The sequence below is a fragment of the Papaver somniferum genome, chromosome 1, assembly GCF_003573695.1.
Source record: "Papaver somniferum cultivar HN1 chromosome 1, ASM357369v1, whole genome shotgun sequence".
Lineage (NCBI taxonomy): Eukaryota > Viridiplantae > Streptophyta > Magnoliopsida > Ranunculales > Papaveraceae > Papaver > Papaver somniferum.
The window spans coordinates 220,921,235-220,945,958 of record NC_039358.1 but is presented as its reverse complement, the minus strand read 5'-3'; the positions used below and the strand labels follow the sequence as shown (position 1 = coordinate 220,945,958).

Genomic DNA, 24,724 nt, shown 5'->3' with positions numbered 1-24,724 from the left:
TTTTAGTCACAAGATGTTTCCTTCTTATTTGCATTTCGATTATTCATCAAAGAAAAATTACATAGCAGAAAAGCGAGCAACAAGCTCCTCCGCAAGTCCTTTTTGAATTGCAAACCCTATCCTGTTTAAACACAAACTCTCTCGAACCGTGGGTCATGATATTACTGTTCATAACTTTCTTAACTCCTGTGAGAAGTCCAACCGCCTCTGGTGCCAGGTACCCAAAAGTATCAAAGAAAAAGGGGATAAAAGCATGTCCATTATCAATACACGCTTTTCATGCTTTGCTATCTTACCTGAGGTAGCTCTCAAATCTACTTGTCTAACTGTGAAAGAACCGTGTCCAATACCTACTAATGGAGAAACACCAGTAAGGTCAACACACACATGTTTTCCGTTAGCCCACCCAAAAATAAGAACGTCTGCTAGCCTGAGTATTGATCTCCCTTCAAGCAGATCCGTCAAAAAGTTGACAACCGCTTCTTTCTTTGCTGAAATACCAACCCTCCATAATACATCAAACAAGGTATCTCTCACATAATCATGTCTATATTTAAAACCAGGATCCACCTTACAATGAACTGCATGTTCCCCGTATGTGTCTAAACAACCTGTAGTGCAAGCAGGGCACCGTGAATCAGAAGGGTATAAGGGAATCATTAAACTATATTTAAGGATGGATCGGTACTCCAAAGGCGACATATTCTTCCCAAACCCCTCGATCGGGATAGCAAGAAGAAAATCCTGCGGATGCGCTGCTTGCAGGCAACCAAAAACTGCTTTCTGTCTGTCCAAAAACTCGTAAATCCTATCCATATCTTTAACTACTTTACCAACAAGGACACTCGCCATATTACTTTAAGGGGGGCGGTGTCTTTATTGGAGAAGATGCTAAAGTCTTGGTCGAGCAGAGTTGCTTGTAAGGTTTTCAATTCTATATAAAAATTATCATCCATACCTTCCACCCAACTATCCCTGAGTATATGATCTTGCAACCCCCAAGATTGCACACGTGATGCTAGAAAAACATATTGTGATGCTTTCTTAGCCGTATATAACCCAAGGCCTCCGTATCTAATAGGTATAGTAGATAGTCTCCACTGCAGCTCCCAAAAAAATGGACCTCCACAAACCACAATTCCCTCTATCACCTCTCTCAAGCCTCTATCAAAGATATCTACTTCCTCCGTAGTGTATTCTGGGCAGCAAATGCGAAGCCCAGAGAGCAGCTTAGAGATGCCCATAAATTTTCTCCAAAATTTTAGGATTCCGCTGAACCCTTTTTGTTGATTCAATCTTGATTCTTATCCAGATGTTAGTAAATTTGACACCTTTGCTTATAACATGAAATCTGAGATTTTCTTAGGAATGGATTAGTTTTTCCGCTTAGAAATTTTGGTGTTGAAAACTCAATTTGTCTGATTTGAACAACAAATCCTGCGATTCACAGCTGAAATCTTTAGGGGTTTTAAGTTGAGGCTGAGTTTTTAAGAAATCAGTAAGGAACTAATAGGACATGATAACGGCAGGGATAACATGAAGTATACGCCACCAGTGGTGCATTCTTTATGTTAATCTATTCCCTTTGTAGCTTAGTTGAAAACATTTTATATGTTTTACCTTTTGAATGAAATATGAGCCATCAATGAAGCTTGTTTAAGATAAGATTATGCAATATGGACTTGTTCAGCAGTGCAGTGAAACAAAATTCGCACGTCTCTTGTTAGGCTGCAATGGGTAAACCCTCAATTTATTGGTTTGTCCATCCGTTTTTCATGTTTGTACATTTCATAGTAGGAGCAAAACCATCCCATAGGAATTGCCATGATAACTGTGATAAGAAAAGAATGATTTTTTAGGGACCATGGTTTTTTTGGGGGGACCATGGTCTTATTAGGGCACCTTCCCTATAGTTATAAGGGGTGTCCTAGAACATTGAAATGACTAACCTACCCTTAACCTAATTTAATTTAAAACCAACACAATAACCATCTTTATCTCTCTATATATAACACCACCTCCTCTCACCACCACCTCCCACCACCGACGATTACCACGACCACCACCAACCACCGATTACCACCACCACCACCACCACCACCGCCGATTACCACCTCCACCACCACCAAAAACCACCGATTACCACCACCACCACCTCCAATTATCACCACCAACAACTACCGATTACCACCACCACCTCCGATTACCACCACCACCAGTATATATATAGCTTAATTTAAAACATTAACAAAGATATTCTCACAAACCCATTACTTGTCATTCGTTTTTGGTTGAATAAATGAGAACTAATCATCAAAATGAGTTGAAAATGGAAGTTGCAGAGAGGTTTAATGGAGTTTTTTCAGTAAAAAGTTCGGTTATCACAAATTATTTTTTTCTTAACCGAACTCAAAGTTCGGTTGATTCGCAAAAAAATACTTTTAACCGAACTCCTTGTATTAGAACAATACAAGTCCATAAGTTCGGTTCGTTCGCAAAATCATTAATTTTTCTTTGTCACGGAACTCTATCTATAAGCCCAGTTCGGTTGATTCGCAAAATATGTTGAAGTTTGCGAACCAACCGAACTTCTAACACTAGGTTACTTTTAACCTGAAGTTCGGTTGGGAACTTGGTTGCGTTAAAGTTTGCGAACTAACCGAACACAGAAGATGTACTCAAATAAATTGTCAAGTTCAAAGTTCGGTTACCTACCATTTTATCCTAGGTAACCGAACATTGCACTGTACGACCAAAACCTCCATTAACGAGCGAGTTCGGTAACCTGCGTGTTTGGAAAACGTAACCGAACTACACTTTCAGGTGTGTTCAGTTACATGTTCTTGACATATGGTAACCGAACTACACTTTCAGATGTGTTCGGTTACATGTTGTTGACATATGGTTAATCGAACTGACCCAAATTTATATAAAAAATTCATTTTTTTGAAAGTTTGGAGCAATTCAACCAACATTATCTAAGTTTGAAGCATACCTGGGTACCCAAATACCCTTTCTCCGGTTGTGGTTGGTAAAATCCATCGTTTTTCATGTTTTCCTTCTTCATCTTCTCTAACTTTACTCTCTCAATAATTCTACTTCTTTAAAAAAAACTCATCTGATTTTTTAATCTCACTAATTATCTTTTACTTAATCATCTCACTAATCATTACACTAGCTATTATTAACACTAGCTAATCATCAACCAAAATTAATCAGGAGGATAATTTAGGTATTAATATAAATATCTAGATAAGGGATGACCTAGATTTACTTCTAATGTCTTTACCCAAAATAAAACCATGGTCCCAAAAAAAAAATCATGGTCCCAAAAAATGGTTCTAAGAAAAGCCAACTCAAACTGGGCCATATCCCAAGTAAGAAAAGCCCGTAATGCACCAACCGCTTTCTTTGAACTTTCTCTCAACGCGGAAATATAATTCTCATTCTTCTTTCTAGAATTCATAAAAAAAAATCCTGAATCAGTCTTCCTATTCCTCAATAGACTCCTGAATTATCTTCTATCTGTTTACCTAGAATCATGGGAACCCCTGAATTTCCTGATCTAGGTAAACATTGCACTGTTGAAGATTGTAAATTAATCGATTTCCTCCCTTTTACCTGCGACAGATGTAATCAGGTTCGTTTCTTCTTCTCTTTTTTCCCAATTTTTTTGGGTTTTTTCTCTAAATTTTAGGATTCTGCCGAACCCCTTTTTGTTGATTCAATTGATTCTTATCAAGATGTTTGTAAATTTGATGCCTTTGTTTATAACATGATGAAATTTGGGGTTTTCTTAGGATTGGATTAGTTTTCTTGGGTTAGGAATTTTGGAGTTGAACACCCATTAATGTTTGATTTAAACCAGTAGATCCTGCAATTTAAAGATGAAATCTTTAGGGTTCTTAAGTTGAGATTGAGTTTTTAAGGAATCAGTGAGGAACTATAGGGTATAAAAAGGCTGTAGGGATAACATTATTGGCATCTGTAAACCCTTTGATGTAGTGGAATGCATTCAAATTGGTGCATCGCTTAGGTTAATCATTTTGTATGTCTTACATTTCTGATGGAGTATGCGCCACCAGTGGAACTTGTTTAGGGGGAGGATTATGCAAAATGAACCCTTTTCCAGTGTTTTTGTTTTCCCTGTAAACGTGACCATAGAAGAACCCAAACCAGCCAATCTATCTGGTAGGAAATAGATATCAAGGAGTCGAAAACACTTTTATTTCATTCGAGTGGTTTTTTTGTCATATTTTGGTACTAAGCTGTCTAAGTTAATGTCTCCGAGATATTAGGTTCATAGCATTACCTGAATTCTAATCTAGAACTTAACTTGATTCTGGGTGGGACTTCCTGTTAATGTCTCTGATTAAGTTGAGGTGTTAGGTTCACTGCAATACGTAAATTCTAATCCAGAAGTTAATTTGATTTTGGGTTGGACATCCTGTTATAATTTGGAAATCAAAATTGTGTTCCATCTTGAGCTGATTCTGTCGTAACCCACTGTCTCATTTGTTCTTATTTTGCATATCATCATTGATCTGTTGTTTTGAACTTTGGGATATTTCTCCTTGGAAAATTTTCTTGTATTAATATAGTAGCGTTGTCATCTCGACAGCTTTGTACTTTTCAGTTGAAAGTCCTTTTCATTTTCCTCGATTTTTATCCTTTATTCTATCGTATTTGCAACAGGTATATTGTTTAGAACATAGAAGTTTTGTTAAACACCAGTGTCCAAATGCCAACAAGCAAGACGTTACTGTCGTTATATGCCCATTATGTGCCAAAGGAGTCCGTTTAATCCCTGATGAAGACCCTAATATCACTTGGGAGACGCATGTTAACACTGAATGTGACCCATCAAATTATGAAAAAGCAACAAAGAAGAAAAAGTGCCCCGTCCCCAGATGCAAAGAGAATCTAACATTTTCGAACACAATTAAATGCAGAGACTGCACCATTGAGCACTGTCTGAAGCATCGGTTTGGGCCTGACCACCAATGTCCAGGACCTAAAAAAGCTACTTCTGGGTTCCCTTTCGTGAATCTCTTGAATAAGAGCCAGAAGGATGGTACAAGACTAAGCCGAAATTCATCCTCTACGTCATCATCACCCACATGGGTCACTGGCTTAATGAATGCAGCTTCTTCAGTTAAGGCATCATTTAAAACAGCTACGGATGGGATAGGGCAGAGCAGCAGTGGACAAACAGAAGAATGTCCTCAGTGTCGGGCAAAGTTCTCTACTGTCACAGCTCTGGTGCAGCATGTACAAAAAACCCACGAACGTGGAAATCGAAGTGGTGGTGCTAACAAGGTGACAATTGATGTCTGCCCCAAGTGCAGTAGAGGTTTCCGAGATCCAGTAGCATTGGTGAATCATGTCGAGAAAGATCATGGTGGGACCTCTAGAGCGGGAAACTCTACCACCATTAATTAGAGTTCATGGTCCTTATTCATCAATTGTATTTGTATGTCAACATTTTGTTGGTATAGTTCTTTGGTGTCTGCTTCCATTGATTCATCGGCATTTGATATGTTCGATCATTTACAGTTACATCCTCGTAGGAAAAAGAACAGAAACAGAAATATGACAAGTTCTTTGCAGAAAAATGTGTTATTGTTCGACTATTTACTCTTTTAGTTCTTTTTTTGCACCTGGGTAGGCAAACTCTGCATTTCAGGGATACTGTAAACTAAATCTGCGGGTTTGAGCAGGGGTCTTTTGAAGTGGGAATCAAAATAACAGAAGCAAAGAAAGTTGAAAAGCTTACGGCAAAAGTAACACTGAATTATATGTATAACTATTACTTACAGTCACTATATCCTATTAATCCTACTCTGATTTTTTCTATTTTGTGAAGTGTTGTTAGACTTTTGAAGTTTGCAAATGATAACAACTACATAGGAATGATTTTGAATTCATCCTTTTCGAGTTCTTCGCGAAAATGTTGTTGAATAACTAACACAGAGGCTGTGGTAGAAAAATCAGAATCAGCAAGGATTTCTCCAACGGGTCCTAAATCTGGAGCTTCTTCTGAATCACTAACCCCAGACTCCAGAAAAGAAGTTACCCTGCCTCCGCGTCCTCCTCGGCCAACAATGAAAAAGGAATGCTGGCTTTCCAGTGATTTCAATATAGAAACCATCTCTGTGCCACTTTCAACATGTTTTTCTGAATACCCAACCTTTCTTAATGCAACTTGTTTCTCATAAAAGTTCGCAAAATATTCATTATCCAGATTCAATTCCTTTTCGTCCATTGCCTTGGCATAAGCTGTCTTCTTTTTTGCCTTGCTCAATGCTTTTTCTTCGTCTTGTAAGAACCGGACAGCCGTGAGGTTAACTCCAGGATGTTGTGTGATTTGAGAAGCATAAGCTAATGCTTCTCTATCGTCTTTCCCTCCAATGAAAAGAACTGCGACCTGCAGGGCCACGATTGCGGATGATCCTCTCTCGATGGTTTTCCCTAAACCACGATCAACAAGTACACCTACTGAGCATGGTGCATGTCTAAACACCTTGCGGTTTACGTATCTGAAACCGTGGAGTGTGTTTCCCATCTTTCCGTCTTTCCTCTGATTCTTATGGTATGGCAAAATGATCAAAGAAGCCTGAACTGCCTTGGAGAGGTTGTAAATGTCGTGGTGCATGTTAAAAAATGTTGAGATTGCGAGTAACCTGTGTACTTTAATACCTCCGCCGCTCTGTTCTACGTACGATAAGATCATATTTGTAATCTCGTCACGCATGCTCACAACTGATTCATCGGCCAACGTGGTATTAGCATCTGTTTCTGGCAAAGGCGAGGGATGTTCATCATCACCTCGATGATTATCATCTTCTGGATCATCAGGAATGAACATGGCAGTATTGTTGTCGTTCATCTCGATCATATCGGTTACGTATGCTGAGACACTTGTGAAACCATTACCTCGAGAAATCTCCATGAGGTTTATCATTGTTTGTACATTCTGGTGTCCATGGATACCAACCAATATACGTAGCTCAGTGTTAGGGTCAAACCACTGGAGTGCCATTAAAGGGTATGTAGTTTCCATCTTTGCCCGTTGGATAATGAATTTCGCCAAGTAAGGAACCACTGAAATGGATAGTAGACAATGTAATAGTATCACCACGAAGCTACCAGTACCCATATATTTGCTCTGCATGCACATCAAAAACATAATGGTGAATTATAATATATGCAAGAAAAGCTAGACATCTGGCGCGAGAATAAATATAGTACTACCTCGGTTTCTGCAAAAATATTAGTATCATTTTTTCATTTTTGCAGGAACGAATATAATATTACCTTCGTTTCTTTAAAAATGGCAAAATAAAAAAGTGATAGCAACATTCTTGTACAAACGGAGGGAGTACCGGATAAGAAATAGCTGGAAGAAGAAATTCAACTTACACTGACGGCAAAAGTGGCGATGAAGATATGAAGGTGGCCCTTAACTGTTAGAAACAATCCAATGGCAATTGAGATATGCCAATGAAACTTGAAGAGAATACCACAAGCCAAAGCTCCTAAAACTTTGGCGAGCAACATTATTGTATGAAGGAAGAAGAACTTGACGAATATGTAGTTATTATCCTCCTTGTCGATTTTCAAATTTTTAAAACTAGCATTTGCACCTACCCAGCAGAAGTATAATGGAAACACAATCATTCTCATAAACTCATGGAACCTGCGGACCATGATACTCATCAGTCTTCCATTTTTAGGAAAACAAATTCCAATCATGAAAGACATCATGGTTTGACTGTAGCCTGTAATTCCAGCTACAAAGACAACCAATAACCATATGCAACATACAAATAGTGTCAGGTCTTGTGGTCTCATTGGTTTTCCATGTGGATTTCTTTTCTGCAGCCAGTTTACTATCGACGGCATCACTGAATAAAGACAACACGCCATTACCAGTATAAAAGTAAACTGCGCCAATGAATCCACTATGGTCTTAGAATGTTTGACTGCCGTGTTAGGCTGGAATATCAAAGCAACACAGATAAGAATCATAGTGACTAAGTCAGTATACGATGCCGCACCGATAACTAGCTGTCCAACGTCTGTCTTAGCGAACTTTGCTTCAATGAGTAGCCGTGTTAATACTGGCGAAGAGGTACCCGCTAAGGTTAGAGATATTGCAAGTACGAAACTGAATTCGTTATTCATTGTTGCTTCACTTTGTAAATGTAAAAGTGGTGCAGCTGTAACAGCCACAAGGAAGGTTGAGAATATAGTAGTATAAGCTATTATGGCTTCACGCGGAAAATGCCCAAGTATTGATACATCAAAACTTAGCCCTAAGAGTAATGCATAACAATTAATTCCTGTTTCTGTGAGCGAAGCTAAGCTGTTAGACGAAACCATGCCCAGAAACTTACTCACGAAGTTGATGTTTCCTATAATAAGTCCTACCTGCACCAACATTCCCACTACTATATTAGCAAAACACACACAAACATCCGTAGACGTAAGACGAGAATGTTCTGGATTACTAATTTACCATGATAGAGACTGAAATGACAGGAAGACATAATAGCTAAGGAAAAACTATCAAAGATATGCTTATTACTGTTTGTGATGGTCCTGGTAAATATAAATGTCAAGAGAATTCGGTTTGTGCATGAGTTGAGAGCCATATAAAAAAAAAAAAAGAAAATTAAAGAAAGAACTAGACATACCACAATTTCGACGATGATACGAGGCTGTAGGGTGTAGCGGGAGATCGGACGTAAAAGTTGGTATAACAGGAAGAAAGACAGCATAACGCCGAAACAACTAACAATTAACGTACTACCTGTAGCCATTAAGCAATCTGATGGATCGCCAAAAAGGAACGCATTTGTATTGTTTACGATATCCTGAAGGGGTCCTTTAAACGCATCCACTGCTTCCTGGGGAATAGGTTTCTTGGCAAAATCCATGATGCTCTAATATATACCAAGTTTCAAACTCTAACCTTCTGATATTCCTTCCACAAACTTATAACTTATGAGTAATAAAACCAATGATATCATGCAATAATAATCGTATAGATATCGATCGTATATGACTATCCTTTTTGATTCTTCGACCAACAAATCCTTGTTTGATCATACTGCGTGCTGAAACTTAGAGACAGACACAGAGAAACAGAGAGACGAGAGAGAGAGGGAGGGAGAGATTATTTTTGTTTTGTTTGCATGGTTTTGATTTTTCTGCATGGGATGGGGTAATAATGGTGGAGAGTGTTTCTCGTTCTAATACAGAGGTTTTGCCAGCCTCACGACTCCAAAGTGAGACTAGCGAAAAATAGAATCTTGTGTCCAGCCCACCAATAGGCCCAAAACTCTGAACTGTATTTGTAAAAGCACACAAAAATAAGCAAAATTTGCCTTCCCATGGCTTTGCACTTGCAATGCAGTGTGATAATATAAAAAAAAACAGTTGTCTCTTTTGAGGATGACTCAAAATGCGGAAATCTTTCTGAGATAGGAAAACAGAAACCTGCATTTCTTAGTTATTTACAAGGATTTTGTGAAAAAATTCATGTCATAATATTACTGACATATCCCGTGCCTCGTCCTTCTGCAAAAGGTTTCTTGCCTGTTTTTGGACTAGAATTAGGCATTTCTGGCTGGCACGAATGTTACACTAACTAAAACTGCATTATGCTTGGCAAGATCAAAAGGAAATTTCAGTTCTGCAAGGTCTTCGGTTCAAGCATTGGAGGTGAGCTTCGTAATAAGGCTTAGAAAAGGTACAAGTACAACCAAACTGGAGCAAAATGTGATACCCACTACCCAGAAAATAACTTAGAGTTGCCAGTTGACAGGGAGGACTCCCAATTGCTCCAAGATCTGATTCGTTTTCGAAAAATGCCTGCCATTGAAATTGTACGAAAAAGTAAATAGACTTATCTTGTTAGAAAGAACGCAGGTAAAAAAGATCCACTGGTAGTTTAACTCTTTAAAAGTATGCTAGCAAAGCAGCAAGGGATACAATTAACTTCGACTAAGACCAAAACCTACATATCAGATTATCCTGACTTAATCCTAAGAGACTTATACATCATTCCTTGTTCTTTAATGACCACGGCACTCAAAGAACAATATGCAAAACCATCTCATATCAATCGGTCCAAACTAAAGTGATTAGAAACAAATTGGGTTACGGAGGATATCATAGACGCAAAACGTACAGCAAAATAGGCTAGATGGAAGCTGAAAGTGCTCAAATAATCCTTATGGAGAAGATATTAACATCAAGATTCCAATTTTAAAGCTAGTTAAAACAGGAAGCTAACCTGCAACCGAAGAAACCTCTGTTCGCAGACAAACCAGAAGGGTGGGCGCATTTCAGAATGTGGTGCTTCGACTCATCAATTAGTCTGCATTACATATTTCTAGTCAGTTAATACAGCACTCCTGCAATGCATCCAACAACTAAGCCTTTAGTCCCAAACATGTTTGGGTAGGCTAAAAATGAAACCCAAATCATAAACTTATTTGGGTCTCAATGTATGAAAGTTCGGCTATATTAACATTGGTCCGCCACACCTATCACTACCCTCCTTTATCCTGGCTTAGGACAGGCTGTGCAGTAAGAAACTACACAGGCGGAGTTGGTTGCAATGCATCCAAAACAGAGTAAAATAAATTCAGTCTCTACCCAGCTAGCTTTAAAATAGAACTTACTTAGACTTTTCTTGGGCAGAATTCCCCCAGAGGAGAAAAATAACACCACTTTTTCTTAGCGAAATATTTCGGATTACTGCATCTGTGAAAGGTTCCCAACCTTTTTTAGCATGAGAATTTGCCTGATGGTTTCTAACTGCCAAAGAAATTGATAGTACAATGTCATAACAACAGCACTGGTAATTGGTTGTAAAATAGATATTCAGGCAATGCATATTACTTTAAGAGGAAACTTGATCTTTTTTTTTGACATATTACATCTTTCTAATACAGTAAAACACCAAATTCCAAGCACCAGGTACGGGCCAGCACCTTCATAGAACTCACGGGTCAACGTCAAGTACTCCGCGCTTATATTACAATGACAAATTAGCTGGCTCAGCGACAAGCAAACTTTTCAGAAGAACAATTTATTTTACAGATACGAAGGTCTTGGAATGTAACATATGCTTGTACTGCTAGTTATACTGACCATAAAAGGTTAATATTCATACGACCATTCTAGGTCTAAATCAATAGTACCAAAATTTGGAATAAACAACAACCTTGTGAGGCATATCTAGATTCAAGATATGGTTTGCCTTGAACATACTAAAGATTTCAATTGTAAGATTTTAAATATTTGGTCTAAGTAGAAATAAAATCTTCCTATCCTTCCTTGAATGTGATAACTTTGGATTCAGCTGAAAAACCCAAAATAAAGTGTGTGGCCAACCAAAAATCATATTCTTTTAAAAACTCAACATGTATGCCATAAGTCAATTAGCATAAGTAGCGTACCTGTAAGTACAGTGTTGAGCAGTAAAACACCCTGCAGTGAAGAGATAGTTAAAGTGAGTAATAGTTCGTTTTAATTAAATCAACTATTCGACGATACATGCTTAATATAACTTTCCTGTAATGCCCACCGTTCCAAGTTCCCATGGGTAGGAATTGCACAACCCAGGTCTTGCTTAAGTTCCTTGAATATGTTCCCCAAACTTGAAGGAATCTTAATCCCCTCTGGCACTGAGAAAGAAAGACCCATTGCTTGACCAGGTCCATGATAAGGATCCTGAGAAAACATCCAATAAGGACAGACGCAAAATGGAAGAAAATATATCCCTATTATTACTTCTCTTACAAAAAGTAGTACTAGTCCAACAGACGTAAGCATTACACAGTAATGAAATTGAAGGAAGGAAAACTGAGGGGTAAAAAAAGAATGCTCCCTAAACTTCTGAGAGGGAAGTAACTAATGGTGCACTGCAATGTAGGTTCAAAAGTCCCCACCAGATGTAAAAACTCTTAAGTACACCTCAAGATAGCAAATTCATTTCCAAACTCACACTCATCTTAGAACCTATTATGCAATTTCAAGATACACTAGCAGATTTACATAAACTGCGCTCGATATAAGTTTGTACCTTATACAATTCAGTGGCTCGTACAAATTACAGCATTCATACTCTACTTTAACAAAAAATTAGCAAATACCCACAATGTGATCATTAAACAAACACCAAAATCGAGAATAAAATCAAACACTTAATATACCTGACCAATAATAACTGCCTTTACTCTGTCGAACGGAGTCGAATTCATCGCATTAAAAATCAAATGTGTAGGTGGATAAATAGGTACATTTCCAGAAATTTCTTTCTCAACAAAAGTAGATAATGTCTTAACATAAGCTTTCTCAAACTCCCCAAAAAGTGCGTCTATCCATGTCTCCTCTACCAATAACTCCTCCAGCTTCACAAACTTCCCTTCCTCTGAAAAAATGAAAACAAAAAAAGAAAAATCCAGTTTAATTAGATGAAGACCCTTTCAAATCCCTAAATTGGAAAACCCTAGAAATGGACATACCTTTAGATTTGTTGACTCTGTCAGTGCAGATTTTGAGATTTCTTTTAGCTCTAGCAAGAGATTTGTTGAATTCAATCTTGGTTTTCTGTTCAACAGAAAGACTTGAACCATCATCAACATTATCAGGGCCTGATTTTGAGTGAGCAGAAATGGTGGTGGGTTTTGTAATTAGGGTTTCAGAAATCTTGATTCGTTTAGGAGGAGGACTGAAAAAATCAGTTATGGATTTGGAAGACGACGACATTAATGGAGGTGCGAAAATTGCAGAGAAATTTCGAGAGAATAAGGAGAGTGTTATTGAGGAACTCATTTTTACCGCCATATACAGCGAGTAATGGCGGGAAAATTTCTAGCTTAATGTTCTGGTGATTTATGCTGTATGGTATTAGATAGGGTTCGTGAATAAGATCATCTTTATGCTTGCATCCAGAGGTGTATATGACTAGATTAGCAACAGGGATGTATGATGACGTGGACTTCAGCCGATTCACTATAGTGCGTTGGTAAAAAAAGTTAAGTGATGATACCGGTTTATATGATCCCTCCTGCCTAGTGCAGGTTGTGTCGAGGCAGGCAGGCCTGCGTAAAACCTGCCTTATTTTCAGCTCTGGCCTACCCTGGATTTGTTCCAGGACAAAAAAAAAAGGAAAACTGATCCCTTATCATTTACCACTCGTAGTACTTTCAAGGAAAGGGAAATTACGCTAAGGCGTAGTTTGGTATTGCTGTAGCTTTTGTAGAAGCATTTTTCTGTTGTGCTGTGCTGTGAGAAAAAGCGGTTTGATGTTTGGTAAAATATTAATTAAAGTTGAAGCTGATTAAAAAACCTAGCGAGATTGAGGTATATCCAATAAGACAAAATCTGGTCATTATGAAGTAAAACCAAGCCACCCCTTACCCTTGTATTTTCTAAATGGCTAATATGCCCTTGTTTAATTAACATTAAATTTTTTGATTAGGTTAATTAATTAAGTAGATTAAAACTTCTCAAATTATGAAATTGAGTTATGAAATTTTGTTTTTGATTGAACTTATTTGGGAAGGTTTTTGACGGAAAAAAAAATTGTTTTGAGAAAATCTTTTGGAACGGAAATGAAAGCACACTACCTTAACACTTCTAAAGAGGGGATTGCAAAGATGTTGTATGAAATCATACTCAAAATTAGATCAGAAATCAACACTTTCTGAAAGTATGAAAAGTCGGCAAGGTCGACGATGAAGACCTTGACGACTTTTTTTTTTGACATACAGGAGACGATAGAAAAAAAGTCGGCAAGGTCTTCAAAAAATACCCTGTCAGCTGTTGAAAATACCCTCCGGCTATTGAGATAAATGTATTAGTCGGCAAGGTTTTCAAAAAAAACCCTGCCGACTGTTTATTAGTCGGCAAGGTCTTCAAAAAATACCTTACCGATTGTTGAAAAAATTTACAGTCGCCATGGCTATTATGAAAAGTCGGCAAGATATGCATGTCACGACATTGCCGCCCGAAGACACAAAAATCATAATTTTTGATCTCTAACCTAATATAACAATTATATAACAATCAAATCACACAACACAATGATGGGTTTAAGTTTAGACATCACTTAGAGTCTTCTTTTCGCCGACCAATGTTGGAAAATCAATGTTGAAGATTTTCGGTTGATGGAAGAAATCGAAGAAGATAAAGGGAAAGAGCAGAGAGATTAGAGAAGAGAGATTAGGGAAGATTAGAGTTTTTAAATTCTAGGGTTTAATTTTCAGTTAATTAGTTCAAGGGTATTAAAGTAAAATCACCAATTTTGACCACCCCTTAGCAAGAGCACTAGGTCCATTTAGATTTGGGTATATCCTAATTAATCTGGGTATACCCCAATCAAGCCAGGTTAAAAAAGCAGTCAAAGTGTGTTTAGTGAAATATCAAATTCAACAATTGTTGTTGTAGCAAATGACAAAAACAAACATATCTTTGAAAATTGTTTTATTCGATTTTATTGGTTTTAAAAATAATTGTTTTTTTTCATTATTCAATATAAATATATATATTATTAAATTTACTAATTGTAACTATTATTATGATTGTTAAAAAAATTTATTTTACTTACGCACCACTTTTGAATATATATATAATTTTCAAACAAAAAATCAAACTAAAATTAATTAAATAATTATTTAATATTTGTTTTTATTTTTATTATTGATAAATGAAATTAAATGGTAAATGAAATAGTTTGAAAATAAAAAATAATAATATTTAAAGACTAAAATATAAGAAATAAAAAATTGGTTGTATATAAGTTTAAGGGTAACTTTTGTCATTTATAAAATAAAATAAGGACAAAAAAGATAAATCAATCATTAAATTTAGGTGGGACCAAAGCTTATTCTTTTGTAGCTTTCAAAAGCTCCTCCTCCCCAGCTTTTGAAAATTGAGGAATTTGGGAAGTGCTTTGGGTAAAAAGCACTTTGATTTTTTTTACCAAACATCAATTTCAAAAATTATTGACATATATAGGTTTTGAAAGTGCTTTTGGAAAAATAAAAGCATTACCAAACCCAGCCTAATACTTCTTTAAAATAATAGCTTTGGGACCGAAAAAATTATTATTTTAGAGAGATTATTATTTTAGCGAGAAGAAAATTTAACCTGTGCAAGCCTAATTGGGACTAAAGAATTTTATTATTTTAGAGAGATTATTATTTTAACGAGTATTATTTTAAGAAAGTTTTACTATACCCATGATTTGTTTAGCGGGACTACTTCAATTTATTTATTTATTTTTATGTATATATATTTTTGAAGGTAAAAAGATAAAAAATGACCAACAAAAAGAGAAAAACAACTACATGCAGTGAGAAGACTCATCTAAAAGATGAGCAATACAAGAAGGAAGAGAGGACTAGTATCAGATATATGGTTAGAATTAACATAAGCTGTTAAAATGTGAGCGCGCCAACTCATTGGCTTCTTCCCTATAACAAATTAAGCTACTTGAATCAATTTACTGAAATTGAATTTGAGGCATTTACCGAATTTGGATGTGTGTCAGATTTTTGGGGATGAACGATGGAGTAAATTTTCTTTTGTCATATTGGATCAACAAGTAGATTTTTGGTTATATAGTAAAATTATGTCACGAGGCTAATTTTAAGTTACAATGCTGCAGTTGTATCAATATCCTAAAATTTCGTAATTTTTTTGTTGTTGCATAAGTAGTTTTAATCTCACTGGAGAGCTATGAAATTACAGACTCCATAATTTAACTTTCGGAATTACAGACTCCATAATTTAACATAGTACACTTCTTGTTGGGGTATCTTGGTCTTACAGTTGCATCAGATTGTTACTACAGTAGTTTTTTTCTTCTTGGTATGGCAATAATTTTACCTCGTGAAAATAGAAGAAAATCAGAAACAATTGGTAAATTATCACGAACAATTCAAATGTAAAATACTTAATTTAAAAAGACTAAAATATTTAATTTAAAGATAATAAAAATCCAAACATGAGAAGAAAAACGCAAATTTCAGTCTACGGTGAAGAATCTGTTAGAAAGATTATTAAGATCTGCATTGTTTCTCTTGTTTTCTTCTCAGTTCCCATATATCAATTCCAGCTTCAAGGGTAAGCTCCCACAGCTTCTCAGATCTAAAGGCAATGTCTATGGCCTCTTTCATGTATGTAACGGTTCGAATAAGCAAGTCATACTGAATCACCCACTGAAGTCCGCGAATGTAACGACATACTTTTTGTTGTTCGGTAGCTTTTATCTCAGCTCGATACCACAACTTCTGGAAAATCTGTGTATAATCATGCACACTCATACCGACTGTTTGCCTACACTCGTCTACGCCCAGCTCCTTGTGTGCTTGCCTACAATCGCCTATGCGCAGCTTCTCGTGTGCCCTACTCTTATACATCTCGCGTCGCATATCTAACCAATTAGTGATTTTCTGCATTCCTTCTTGTTCTCGGCTCCATTGAAGATTATCCCACCATATCTGTGCAAAAGGCTTGAAACTAGAAGCTGCTACTCTAACTCGCATTGGATCTTCTGACCCCGTAAAATCAAATAAGTTTTCAAAATCATCAAGCCAATCCAAGAACGTATCAGGATTCGACCAATCCTCGTTAAAATCCTGGTATCCGGACGCCACCTCGGATATTGGTGTGGATCATAAACGGCATCAACTAAAAGTCTGTTAAATTCTTTCCTCTTTTTTTTTTTTGTTGCAGTTTCTAATTTTTTAATACAAGGCTTGCACAACTGTAGGAAATACCATATGGTCCTAGGAAATAATATATTAGGATGAGTTTGGTCCAGTTGACCCAGTCAACTGTCTGTTTGGTCATTTTTAGAAAAATATATTATAGTTTTTCTTAAAAATTATAATTTGGTCCTAAGGTGATGTCATGGATGATGTAAATGTCATCTTGTAGTGGCATAAATACCCTTATATTATTGTTTGGTCCTATAAAATAATGGTTTGGTCATAAGGTGATGTCACACCTTTATTTTTTTCTCTCTCTTAATAGAAATAAATAAATAAAAACTTAAAATTTAAATATCTTTTGAACCATATGTCCAAAAATGATAAATTTTATATATTCGGAAATCCCTCGACCATAGCTTTCCGACGAGTACCATTGTCGCTATGTTTCAGAGCTTTTAATTTTTGCCTTATTTTTTAGCTATAAAATAAACTATTATACGAGTTCATTCTATAAAATGAACTACTTTAATGAACTATTATACGAGCTCATTCCACAAAATCAACTAATTTAATAAACTATCATGCTAGTTAGTTCATTCGAAAAAGTGAACTCTTTGTATTAAATAACATACTAGTTCATTCTACAAAATGAACTACCATACGACTTCATTCTACAAAATGAAGTGGTATAATGAACTATTATTACGAGTTCATTATACAATATGAACACCTATCACGGGTTCATTCTACAATATGAACTACCGTTTTTTACGAGTTCATTTTATAAAATGAACTACCATAATGAACAACTATTACGAGTTCATTCTACAATATGAACTACCATTTTTAATTACAATTACAAGTTCGTTTTACAACATGAATTATCAATCCTACAATATGAACAACTATTATGAGTTCATTCGAAATTAAGAACATCTATCACGAGTTCATTCTTCAATATGAACTATAATAATGAACTACCATTGCGACTTCATTCTTCAAATTGAACAATTACTATGAGTTTATTCTACAAAATAAATTGCTAGTGTATACGAGTTCATTCTACGAAATGAACTGCTAGGACTAGAATGAACTACCATGTTATAAAATAGTGTTCATTCTCGGAATGAACTACTATTATACCGAAAAAAAATTAAAAGCTCCGAAACATAGCGACAATGGTACTCGTTGGGAAGCTATCGTCGAAGGCTTTCTGAATGTATAAAATTTATTAATTTTTGACAAATATTTTGAGAGATATTTAATTTTTAAACTTTTAAATATTAAGGTTAGAAGGAGAGAGAAATTAGTAGAGAAAATAAACAAGAGAGAGAAACCATTCACATAAGGGGAAAAAATAAGAGAAAGAAGGGGTACTTTAAATATTTTAATAATTATGAACCAAATGGAAAATGTGATTTCTAAGAGCAACTGCAGTGGACGACTAAACCCAAATTTGGTGTCGAGTGGGCTGGCGTAGTGGGACGGACCATCGATCAAAATTTGATCAAAGAGTAAAACTCGGACCAAATTTGGTCGGGGATTAAGATCCAAATATAGTCGGGCGTTTATATAATGTCCGCCTACCCGACGGGCGTTGGTATAATGTCCGCCTGTAGCCGCGCGTTCGTAAAGTTAACGTCTGATGCAGGGCGTTGGTATAATGTCCGCCTGGATGGGGCGTTGGTATAATGTCCGCCTGAATGGGGCGTACATAATGTTAACGCCTGAATGAGGCGTTGATATAGTCATGATCCCACCTTCACAAAGTTTTGAAAACTTTGCTTGGGGCGTTGTCTTTATCAACGCCCCATTTTTTTTTCTTTTTTATTTTTGAACCTGGGCGAACGTATAATCTCCGTCCCACACACCAGGCGTTGCTATAATTCACGCCCCATACAGGCGTTATCTTTATCAACGCCCCATACCAGGCGTTATCTTTATCAACGCCCCATGCCAGGCGTAATCTTTATCTACGCTGGACGATGAAGCGGACTTTATATCAACGCGCGACCAAATTTACTCGTCACCTGCTACGCCACAGGACGGACTAAACCCAAATTTGATCTTTTTTTTAGTCTTTGGTCTTTAGTTATGCTCGCACCACTATGGACGCTCTAAAAGGACCAAATAAACATGGGACCACCTAAAAAAGACCGAACCATATTTTTCCCTTTTTGCTATAACTTCATTGCTATAGGATGCCTTATATTTATTGTGTCTTTTCTTGGGACGAGGTATTTTGGCCGGGGTTATCAAAAGTGAAAAATACTATAACCTCCTTTTTATATGGGTTCAACATATAAAAGCCCCACTAAATGGATCCTTCATTGTCAACTCCATACTTTCAGATTTTGATATTATTAGGCCCAAAAAACCAAAATTTCTTTAGATCTCGCCCATAATTAATTGTTACGAATTTTAATAATGACAACACTACCCTTTTATATTTATACAAGAGGAATATCACAAGATATTTTCATTTCTCCTTTTTCTCTCTCCAAACCTTTTTCTCTCCAAAATCTCAGCCTGTAATCGATCTCAAAACCTGAACCATCTGCAATCGATTCAACCTTAAAACATAAATTGAGATTAACTCAAAGCTAATCGATTTTTCAAACAATCAATCCAGAAGAAAACGAGTTGCGACTTTAAATTTTCACTAAATCTTCAACTATAATGGGTCACTGAGCCTGCAACGAAGATTAATTGAATAAATACGCCATTAACAAAGAAATCTGAAGATTTCATCAACAAAAACAACATAAAAGATAAGTTTCCTTTTAATTTCTTTTCATATTTCGGTTCTGAAAATTGATATTAAGATTTTGAAACCCTAAAACTTCGATTTCACTTCGATTTTATTATCTGATTCATAATTAGCCTTCAGATATACTTTCGTCTCCTATTTCTCTTCATTTTGAATTACAAGGTGTTCTTCGTAGAGAATCCATTAGATCTTTCAATAATTTTATCCTGATTGAAAATCAGATTCCAGATTCATAATCTGCATGTGTAAATTTGTATTTTCAATTTGATATTTTCGAAAAGCAGTATTGATTTTTGACTAGATCAGAGTTTGTTGATTTTGTAGATTTTTTATATGTGAGATTTGTGAAGATTAAGAGCAGAAAGGAGGAGGTGTTACTAGGGAGTAAATAAACTGCCTGCTTAGTGTTACTAGGGAGTAAGCAGAAGACAATCTGTACAAACGCATTCATTGATGGTAAGTACTCAACACACACCTGAAAATTTTTTTCCTTGTTGTTTGAACTGAGTTTAAGTGTATGCTTCAAAAATATTAGGAGAGTGCGAAATTTTGATGTGTTAAATGTATGCGATATATTTACCAAAACTGAGTAAAATTTGGAATTTCTTTCATATGCTATATTATCTTGGCTGTTTATTGAATGTCTAGTTCTTATTTTATTTTCTTCCAACCTTGAAACTTGTTGTTTGTCCTTTCATTGAAGCTTTAGTATAAATACCGAAAATGTCTCTTCTTGATTATGTTTGTTGTTGACTATGCTGAATTTCAGGCAGTGGAACTGATGGTGGTTGCAATTGAAGCTGCAGAATGGACTTGGTGGTGAGATTAGATGCAATGAGCATTGTTTGATTTTGACTGATGATAAATTTTATGGTGATATTCTTAAACAACGGATCAGATCTCTATTTCTTAGAGTTATTTGGTATTTTGGTTATTGATTTCATTTCACTGATAAAACATTTCGATGCCTTGTGTACAAGTCAAGCGTAGGAGATTCTGATACATTTTGGTACCTGGCCTCCGTGCTCAAAAACATGAGCTACCCTATGGATTCATATGCTTTGAAGTCAGTGTTTGATTTTCCTGAGCCTTTCAACTTCAGGTGGGATGCGTAGTTTGATTGCATCTATTGGTGCACCCAAAATAGAACATCTCCTGTTATATTAGTTATTCTTCCGCCAGTAGATATGTCGTCCTAAATTCAGTATCTGTTTGGCATATAAAGTAGATTCATACGTAACAAATGTGGTAAGAGCATTCATATTCGAGATGACACTGTCACTTGAATTCACATTTAAACTGCATAAAAATGTTTCTTACAGTTATGACATTGATTGATAAACAAATTTCATTGCATGTTTCTGACAAGCAGTTAGGTTAGGGTACCCAGTGAGACTACCGTCTTGGAAAATTTCAAAATTGCGAGTCAGTTGGTCTGTTACACTTGATCACTCATTTATTCTTTCTTTGGTATATAAAGGTAGTGCAGTTTATGTTGTCACTACCATTCTTAACTGGCTTCTTGAGATTTACCATTTAAACTGCATGGAAGTAGCACCAAAAAGAAATTAAGTACTAAGTGGCTCATGAGTTTTCAGCTTCGGTTGTTTGCTTGATCTGAACTAATAAGCTGTTATAATAGTTTATCTTATTCTTGCAGATGCAGGTATTTCAATTCGTTGCAGAGTGAGTGCTTTGCTGGTTGTTACTTCTCTGACATGAACATGGTCATTTCGGCGCCAACTGGAAGCGGCAAAACGATGTTATTTGAGCTATGCATCTTAAAGATCCTTTCCAGGTTCCTTTCTCATGACGGAAGGTTCCTTCATATGAAGGGTACACTGCAAACAATAAATTTTCCTATTTATGTTGCTGGTAGCTATAACGCGATTTATTCTCTATCATTTATGTCATAAGCCTTGCACGAAACAAATCTCTCCATTTACTGATATCCCATATGATGTAGTAAGCCAAACTGATTAATCTCCTTTAATTGATCGGAAAAGTGTTATTTGTTTTCACTTTTTGAGTAGTTTGTGAATTACGGGTGCATGTGTAACTCACAATTACACATGCCATATGCATATGTAACTCCAAGTTACACATGCATATGGCATGTGTAACTCCCAATTACACATGCATTTTGTATGTATACCAGCTGATTACACATTTTTTATGAGTTAGGAGGTATGATTAAGTACGACTTGAGATGATAGAGAAGAATATGAAGATCAATTGATGTTTTGGATTGGTGTCTCAATCTGTAGGTGATGATTATTATTAAGACAACAATACTAGTAATACCACCTCTCTTTACCATGATATATTTATGACCATAAACAATCAAGTTATAGAGGACAAACCAAGCATCTTTTCATAGGGAAGTAAACTATTTCATGTCTCACTTTTACTAGAAGATTGTTTGGAATGTTTAATTTTGTGCTATGAAGTTATGAATGGTGTTACAAATAATTGCTAGTAGGAAGTAGCATATACCTTGGAAACATTGATATCTTGTTTTATGCATTCACCCTATTCTGTCATTTTTTGCGTATATTATAGCTTGTTACTCATACCTGGATGCAGAACGAAGGCTCTGACTCAAGATACATTCACTTGGTTTTAAGTTTCTTTATTGTGTTGGGAAGAAACCAGTGTCTTTGCTAAACTGGTCACTTTCAAGTTTCAAGATTTTTGATGTTTAATTTTGTTTTTTAGGTAATTTTTGCGTTCTAAAATTGGTACAAAAAATAGGAAAGCAAGTTGTTAGGTTCAAGATACTGCAACACAACTATCAGAGGTAAAAACTAAACTCCAAGAACGTTGATTCTCTTAGTTACATTAGGAAAATGCATGTGTAACTCTTAGTTACACATGAAAAATGCATATGTAACTCTTAGATACACTAGGAAAGTGCATGTGTAACTACCAATTACATTAGGAAGATGTTAATGATTTTGCTAGATTCAGTGTGAACTCTAATGAAACTGTGGTAAAAAAGGAAGAAGAAGTAGATGTAGAACCAGAACCAGGATTAGTGGTTGTTTCTGGTGCTGAAAAAGGCATGGATGTGTAACTGCGGGATACACATCTATATGTATGTGTAGCTGCTTATTACACATGCATATTATATGTGTAACTTCTGCATACACATCTATATGGATGTGTAACTGATGATTACGCATGACAGATGCATGTGTAACTCCCAGTTACACATGCTAAGATAGGTTATCATGTGTATTTTCTGTGATCTTTGTTCTAGAATTTTTCCTTACAATTGCTCTATAATATTATTTTTTTTTGCTTTTTGTTCATCCAACCTAATCCATGGATGTTTATTTCGTTGTAGATACGCAAGCATTTTGGAGGGAGGAAGACAAGAAGGAAAGGCAAAGATTTAAACTTCATAAAATCAGACGCATGTATAACTCTCAGTTACACTAGATAGATGCATATGTAACTTCTAGTTACACATGCTAAGAAATTATTGTAAATGAATATTAAAGTGATACATGTATTTTTTTGTATGCGTTCTTTTTGATGTCTATTTTTTGATGCGTAACTTTGCATTACACATGGCATAAGGTGTGTAATTTCTGCATACACATACCATATGCATGTGTAACTTCTGTTTACACATTCACAGTGTATTTTAATAATTTTGGGCCTAGATTTAATAATTTTGGGCCTAAATTTAAATTTTATTTAATTATGGGCTTGACAATATATAAAAGGGTGTGAATGTTCTTTAATAACTCGGGGCCTAGATTTAAATTTCTTTTAATTAAGGGCCTCATATTATGGGTTATCCATGGGTTGGGCCTTAGCCTAATTTTCCCAACCCAAAAGGGAAAATTAGGCTAAGGCCCAACCCATGGATAACCCATAATATGAGGCCCTTAATTAAAAAAAATTTAAATCTAGGCCCCGAGTTATTAAAGGACATTCACACCCTTTTATATAGGGAAAATTAGGCTAAGGCCCAACTCATGGATAACCCATAATATTAGGCCCTTAATTAAAAGAAGTTTAAATCTAGGCCCCGAAATATTAAAAGACCTTGATACACTTATACATCTTGTCAAGCCCATAATTAAATAAAATGTATATATAGGCCCAAAATTATTAAAATATAATAAACATGATGTCACACCCATCTTTACCACCGACAACCACCACCAACTACCGCCACCACCCACAACCACCGCCACCACCACCTCCGACCACCACCACCACCAACCGTCGGCGGCGGCCACCACCGCCGGTCATCACCACCGACCACCGCCTCCCACCAATAACATATGGATGTGTAATCTGAAGTTACATATGCAACGTGCATGTGTATCCAGAAGTTACACATGGGTATGGCATGAAAAGGTTACACATGCGTACGACATGTGTAAGCAGAAGTTACACATGCATATGACATGTGTAAGCAGAGGTTACACATCCATATGGCATGTGTAATGAGAAGTTACACATCAAGAAAACAAACATCAAAAAGAAAACATAAAAAAAAAACATGTATTACTTTAAGATTTATTTACGATAATTTATTAGCATGTGTAACTAAAAGTTACACACGCATCTGTTTAGTGTAATTGGGAGTTACATATGCATCTATCTAGTGTGATTGAGATTTACACATGCATCTGACTTGTGTATTCAGCGTCAACTCCAATTCCAGCAAGACCAATACCACAAATAAGCAATTAGCTTTTATAAAGTTATTGGAAACCTGAAATATAACACCAAGCAATCGGTTTTTATAAAGATTAAATGAACAGTACATACAACAATGTATAGTTTCACATGCAACTGACTAATGTAACTAGAAGTTAGACATTCATATTGGAATTCAGACTTCTTATTCCTTTCTAACCACAATTACATTAGCTTTCACGACTGAATCTAGCAAAATCATCAGCATCTTCCTAGTGTAACCTTTAGTTACACATGCATTTTCCTAGTGTAACTAAAAGTTACACATGCATTTTCCTAGTGTAACTAAAAGTTATAGATGTTTATATACAAATCACCTCCAATACATGAATACTAGATAGTTCAGTTGTAGAAGGCTAAGGAAGTACCTATACAGATATAAACGAAGACTCACAATCTGTGCAAGTTTTTGCTGCAGGGCCATTGAATCAACTAACTAAGTCAAATAAAAAAGTGGTATAAAACGGACGTATTCATAGCAAGATAATACTGA

General features: G+C 36.0%; 3 protein-coding genes across 3 annotated transcripts; 1 reads left to right on the top strand and 2 right to left on the bottom strand.

Moving 5' to 3' along the window:
- The first annotated feature begins 3,448 nt into the window (after positions 1 to 3,448).
- Positions 3,449 to 5,773, top strand: LOC113316471 (zinc finger AN1 and C2H2 domain-containing stress-associated protein 16-like). The gene is made up of 2 exons (XM_026564645.1): positions 3,449 to 3,640; positions 4,696 to 5,773. The coding sequence occupies exons 1-2, from the start codon at positions 3,542 to 3,544 to the stop codon at positions 5,440 to 5,442; spliced, it is 846 nt and encodes a 281-aa protein (XP_026420430.1). The 5' UTR covers positions 3,449 to 3,541; the 3' UTR covers positions 5,443 to 5,773.
- Positions 5,764 to 9,181, bottom strand: LOC113316466 (cation/H(+) antiporter 28-like). The gene is made up of 3 exons (XM_026564642.1): positions 8,700 to 9,181; positions 7,423 to 8,433; positions 5,764 to 7,168 (listed from the first exon to the last, which is right to left on the bottom strand). The coding sequence occupies exons 1-3, from the start codon at positions 8,940 to 8,942 to the stop codon at positions 5,903 to 5,905; spliced, it is 2,520 nt and encodes an 839-aa protein (XP_026420427.1). The 5' UTR covers positions 8,943 to 9,181; the 3' UTR covers positions 5,764 to 5,902.
- A 250-nt stretch (positions 9,182 to 9,431) lies between these two features.
- On the bottom strand, positions 9,432 to 12,900 carry LOC113337211 (uracil-DNA glycosylase, mitochondrial-like). The gene is made up of 7 exons (XM_026582915.1): positions 12,543 to 12,900; positions 12,231 to 12,448; positions 11,590 to 11,748; positions 11,475 to 11,505; positions 10,695 to 10,830; positions 10,304 to 10,387; positions 9,432 to 9,879 (listed from the first exon to the last, which is right to left on the bottom strand). Exons 1-7 carry the CDS (start codon positions 12,862 to 12,864, stop codon positions 9,813 to 9,815), a joined length of 1,017 nt encoding a protein of 338 aa, XP_026438700.1. The 5' UTR covers positions 12,865 to 12,900; the 3' UTR covers positions 9,432 to 9,812.
- Positions 12,901 to 24,724: the final 11,824 nt, after the last annotated feature.

Bases quoted from the DNA above. Each gene is read 5' to 3' on its own strand.
- LOC113316471 (XM_026564645.1), top strand. From the start codon at position 3,542: ATGGGAACCCCTGAATTTCCTGATCTAGGTAAACATTGCACTGTTGAA. The intron at 3,641-4,695 runs GTTCGTTTCTTC...TATTTGCAACAG, and splicing joins CCTGCGACAGATGTAATCAG to GTATATTGTTTAGAACATAG.
- LOC113316466 (XM_026564642.1), bottom strand. From the start codon at position 8,942: ATGGATTTTGCCAAGAAACCTATTCCCCAGGAAGCAGTGGATGCGTTT. The intron at 8,434-8,699 runs GTATGTCTAGTT...ATGTTGGTGCAG, and splicing joins GTATCATCGTCGAAATTGTG to GTAGGACTTATTATAGGAAA. The intron at 7,169-7,422 runs GTAAGTTGAATT...ATGTGCATGCAG, and splicing joins TCGCCACTTTTGCCGTCAGT to AGCAAATATATGGGTACTGG.
- LOC113337211 (XM_026582915.1), bottom strand. From the start codon at position 12,864: ATGGCGGTAAAAATGAGTTCCTCAATAACACTCTCCTTATTCTCTCGA. The intron at 11,506-11,589 runs GAAAGTTATATT...TCTTCACTGCAG, and splicing joins TGGAACGGTGGGCATTACAG to GGTGTTTTACTGCTCAACAC. The intron at 9,880-10,303 runs GTTAGCTTCCTG...TTTCAATGGCAG, and splicing joins AGAGGTTTCTTCGGTTGCAG to GCATTTTTCGAAAACGAATC.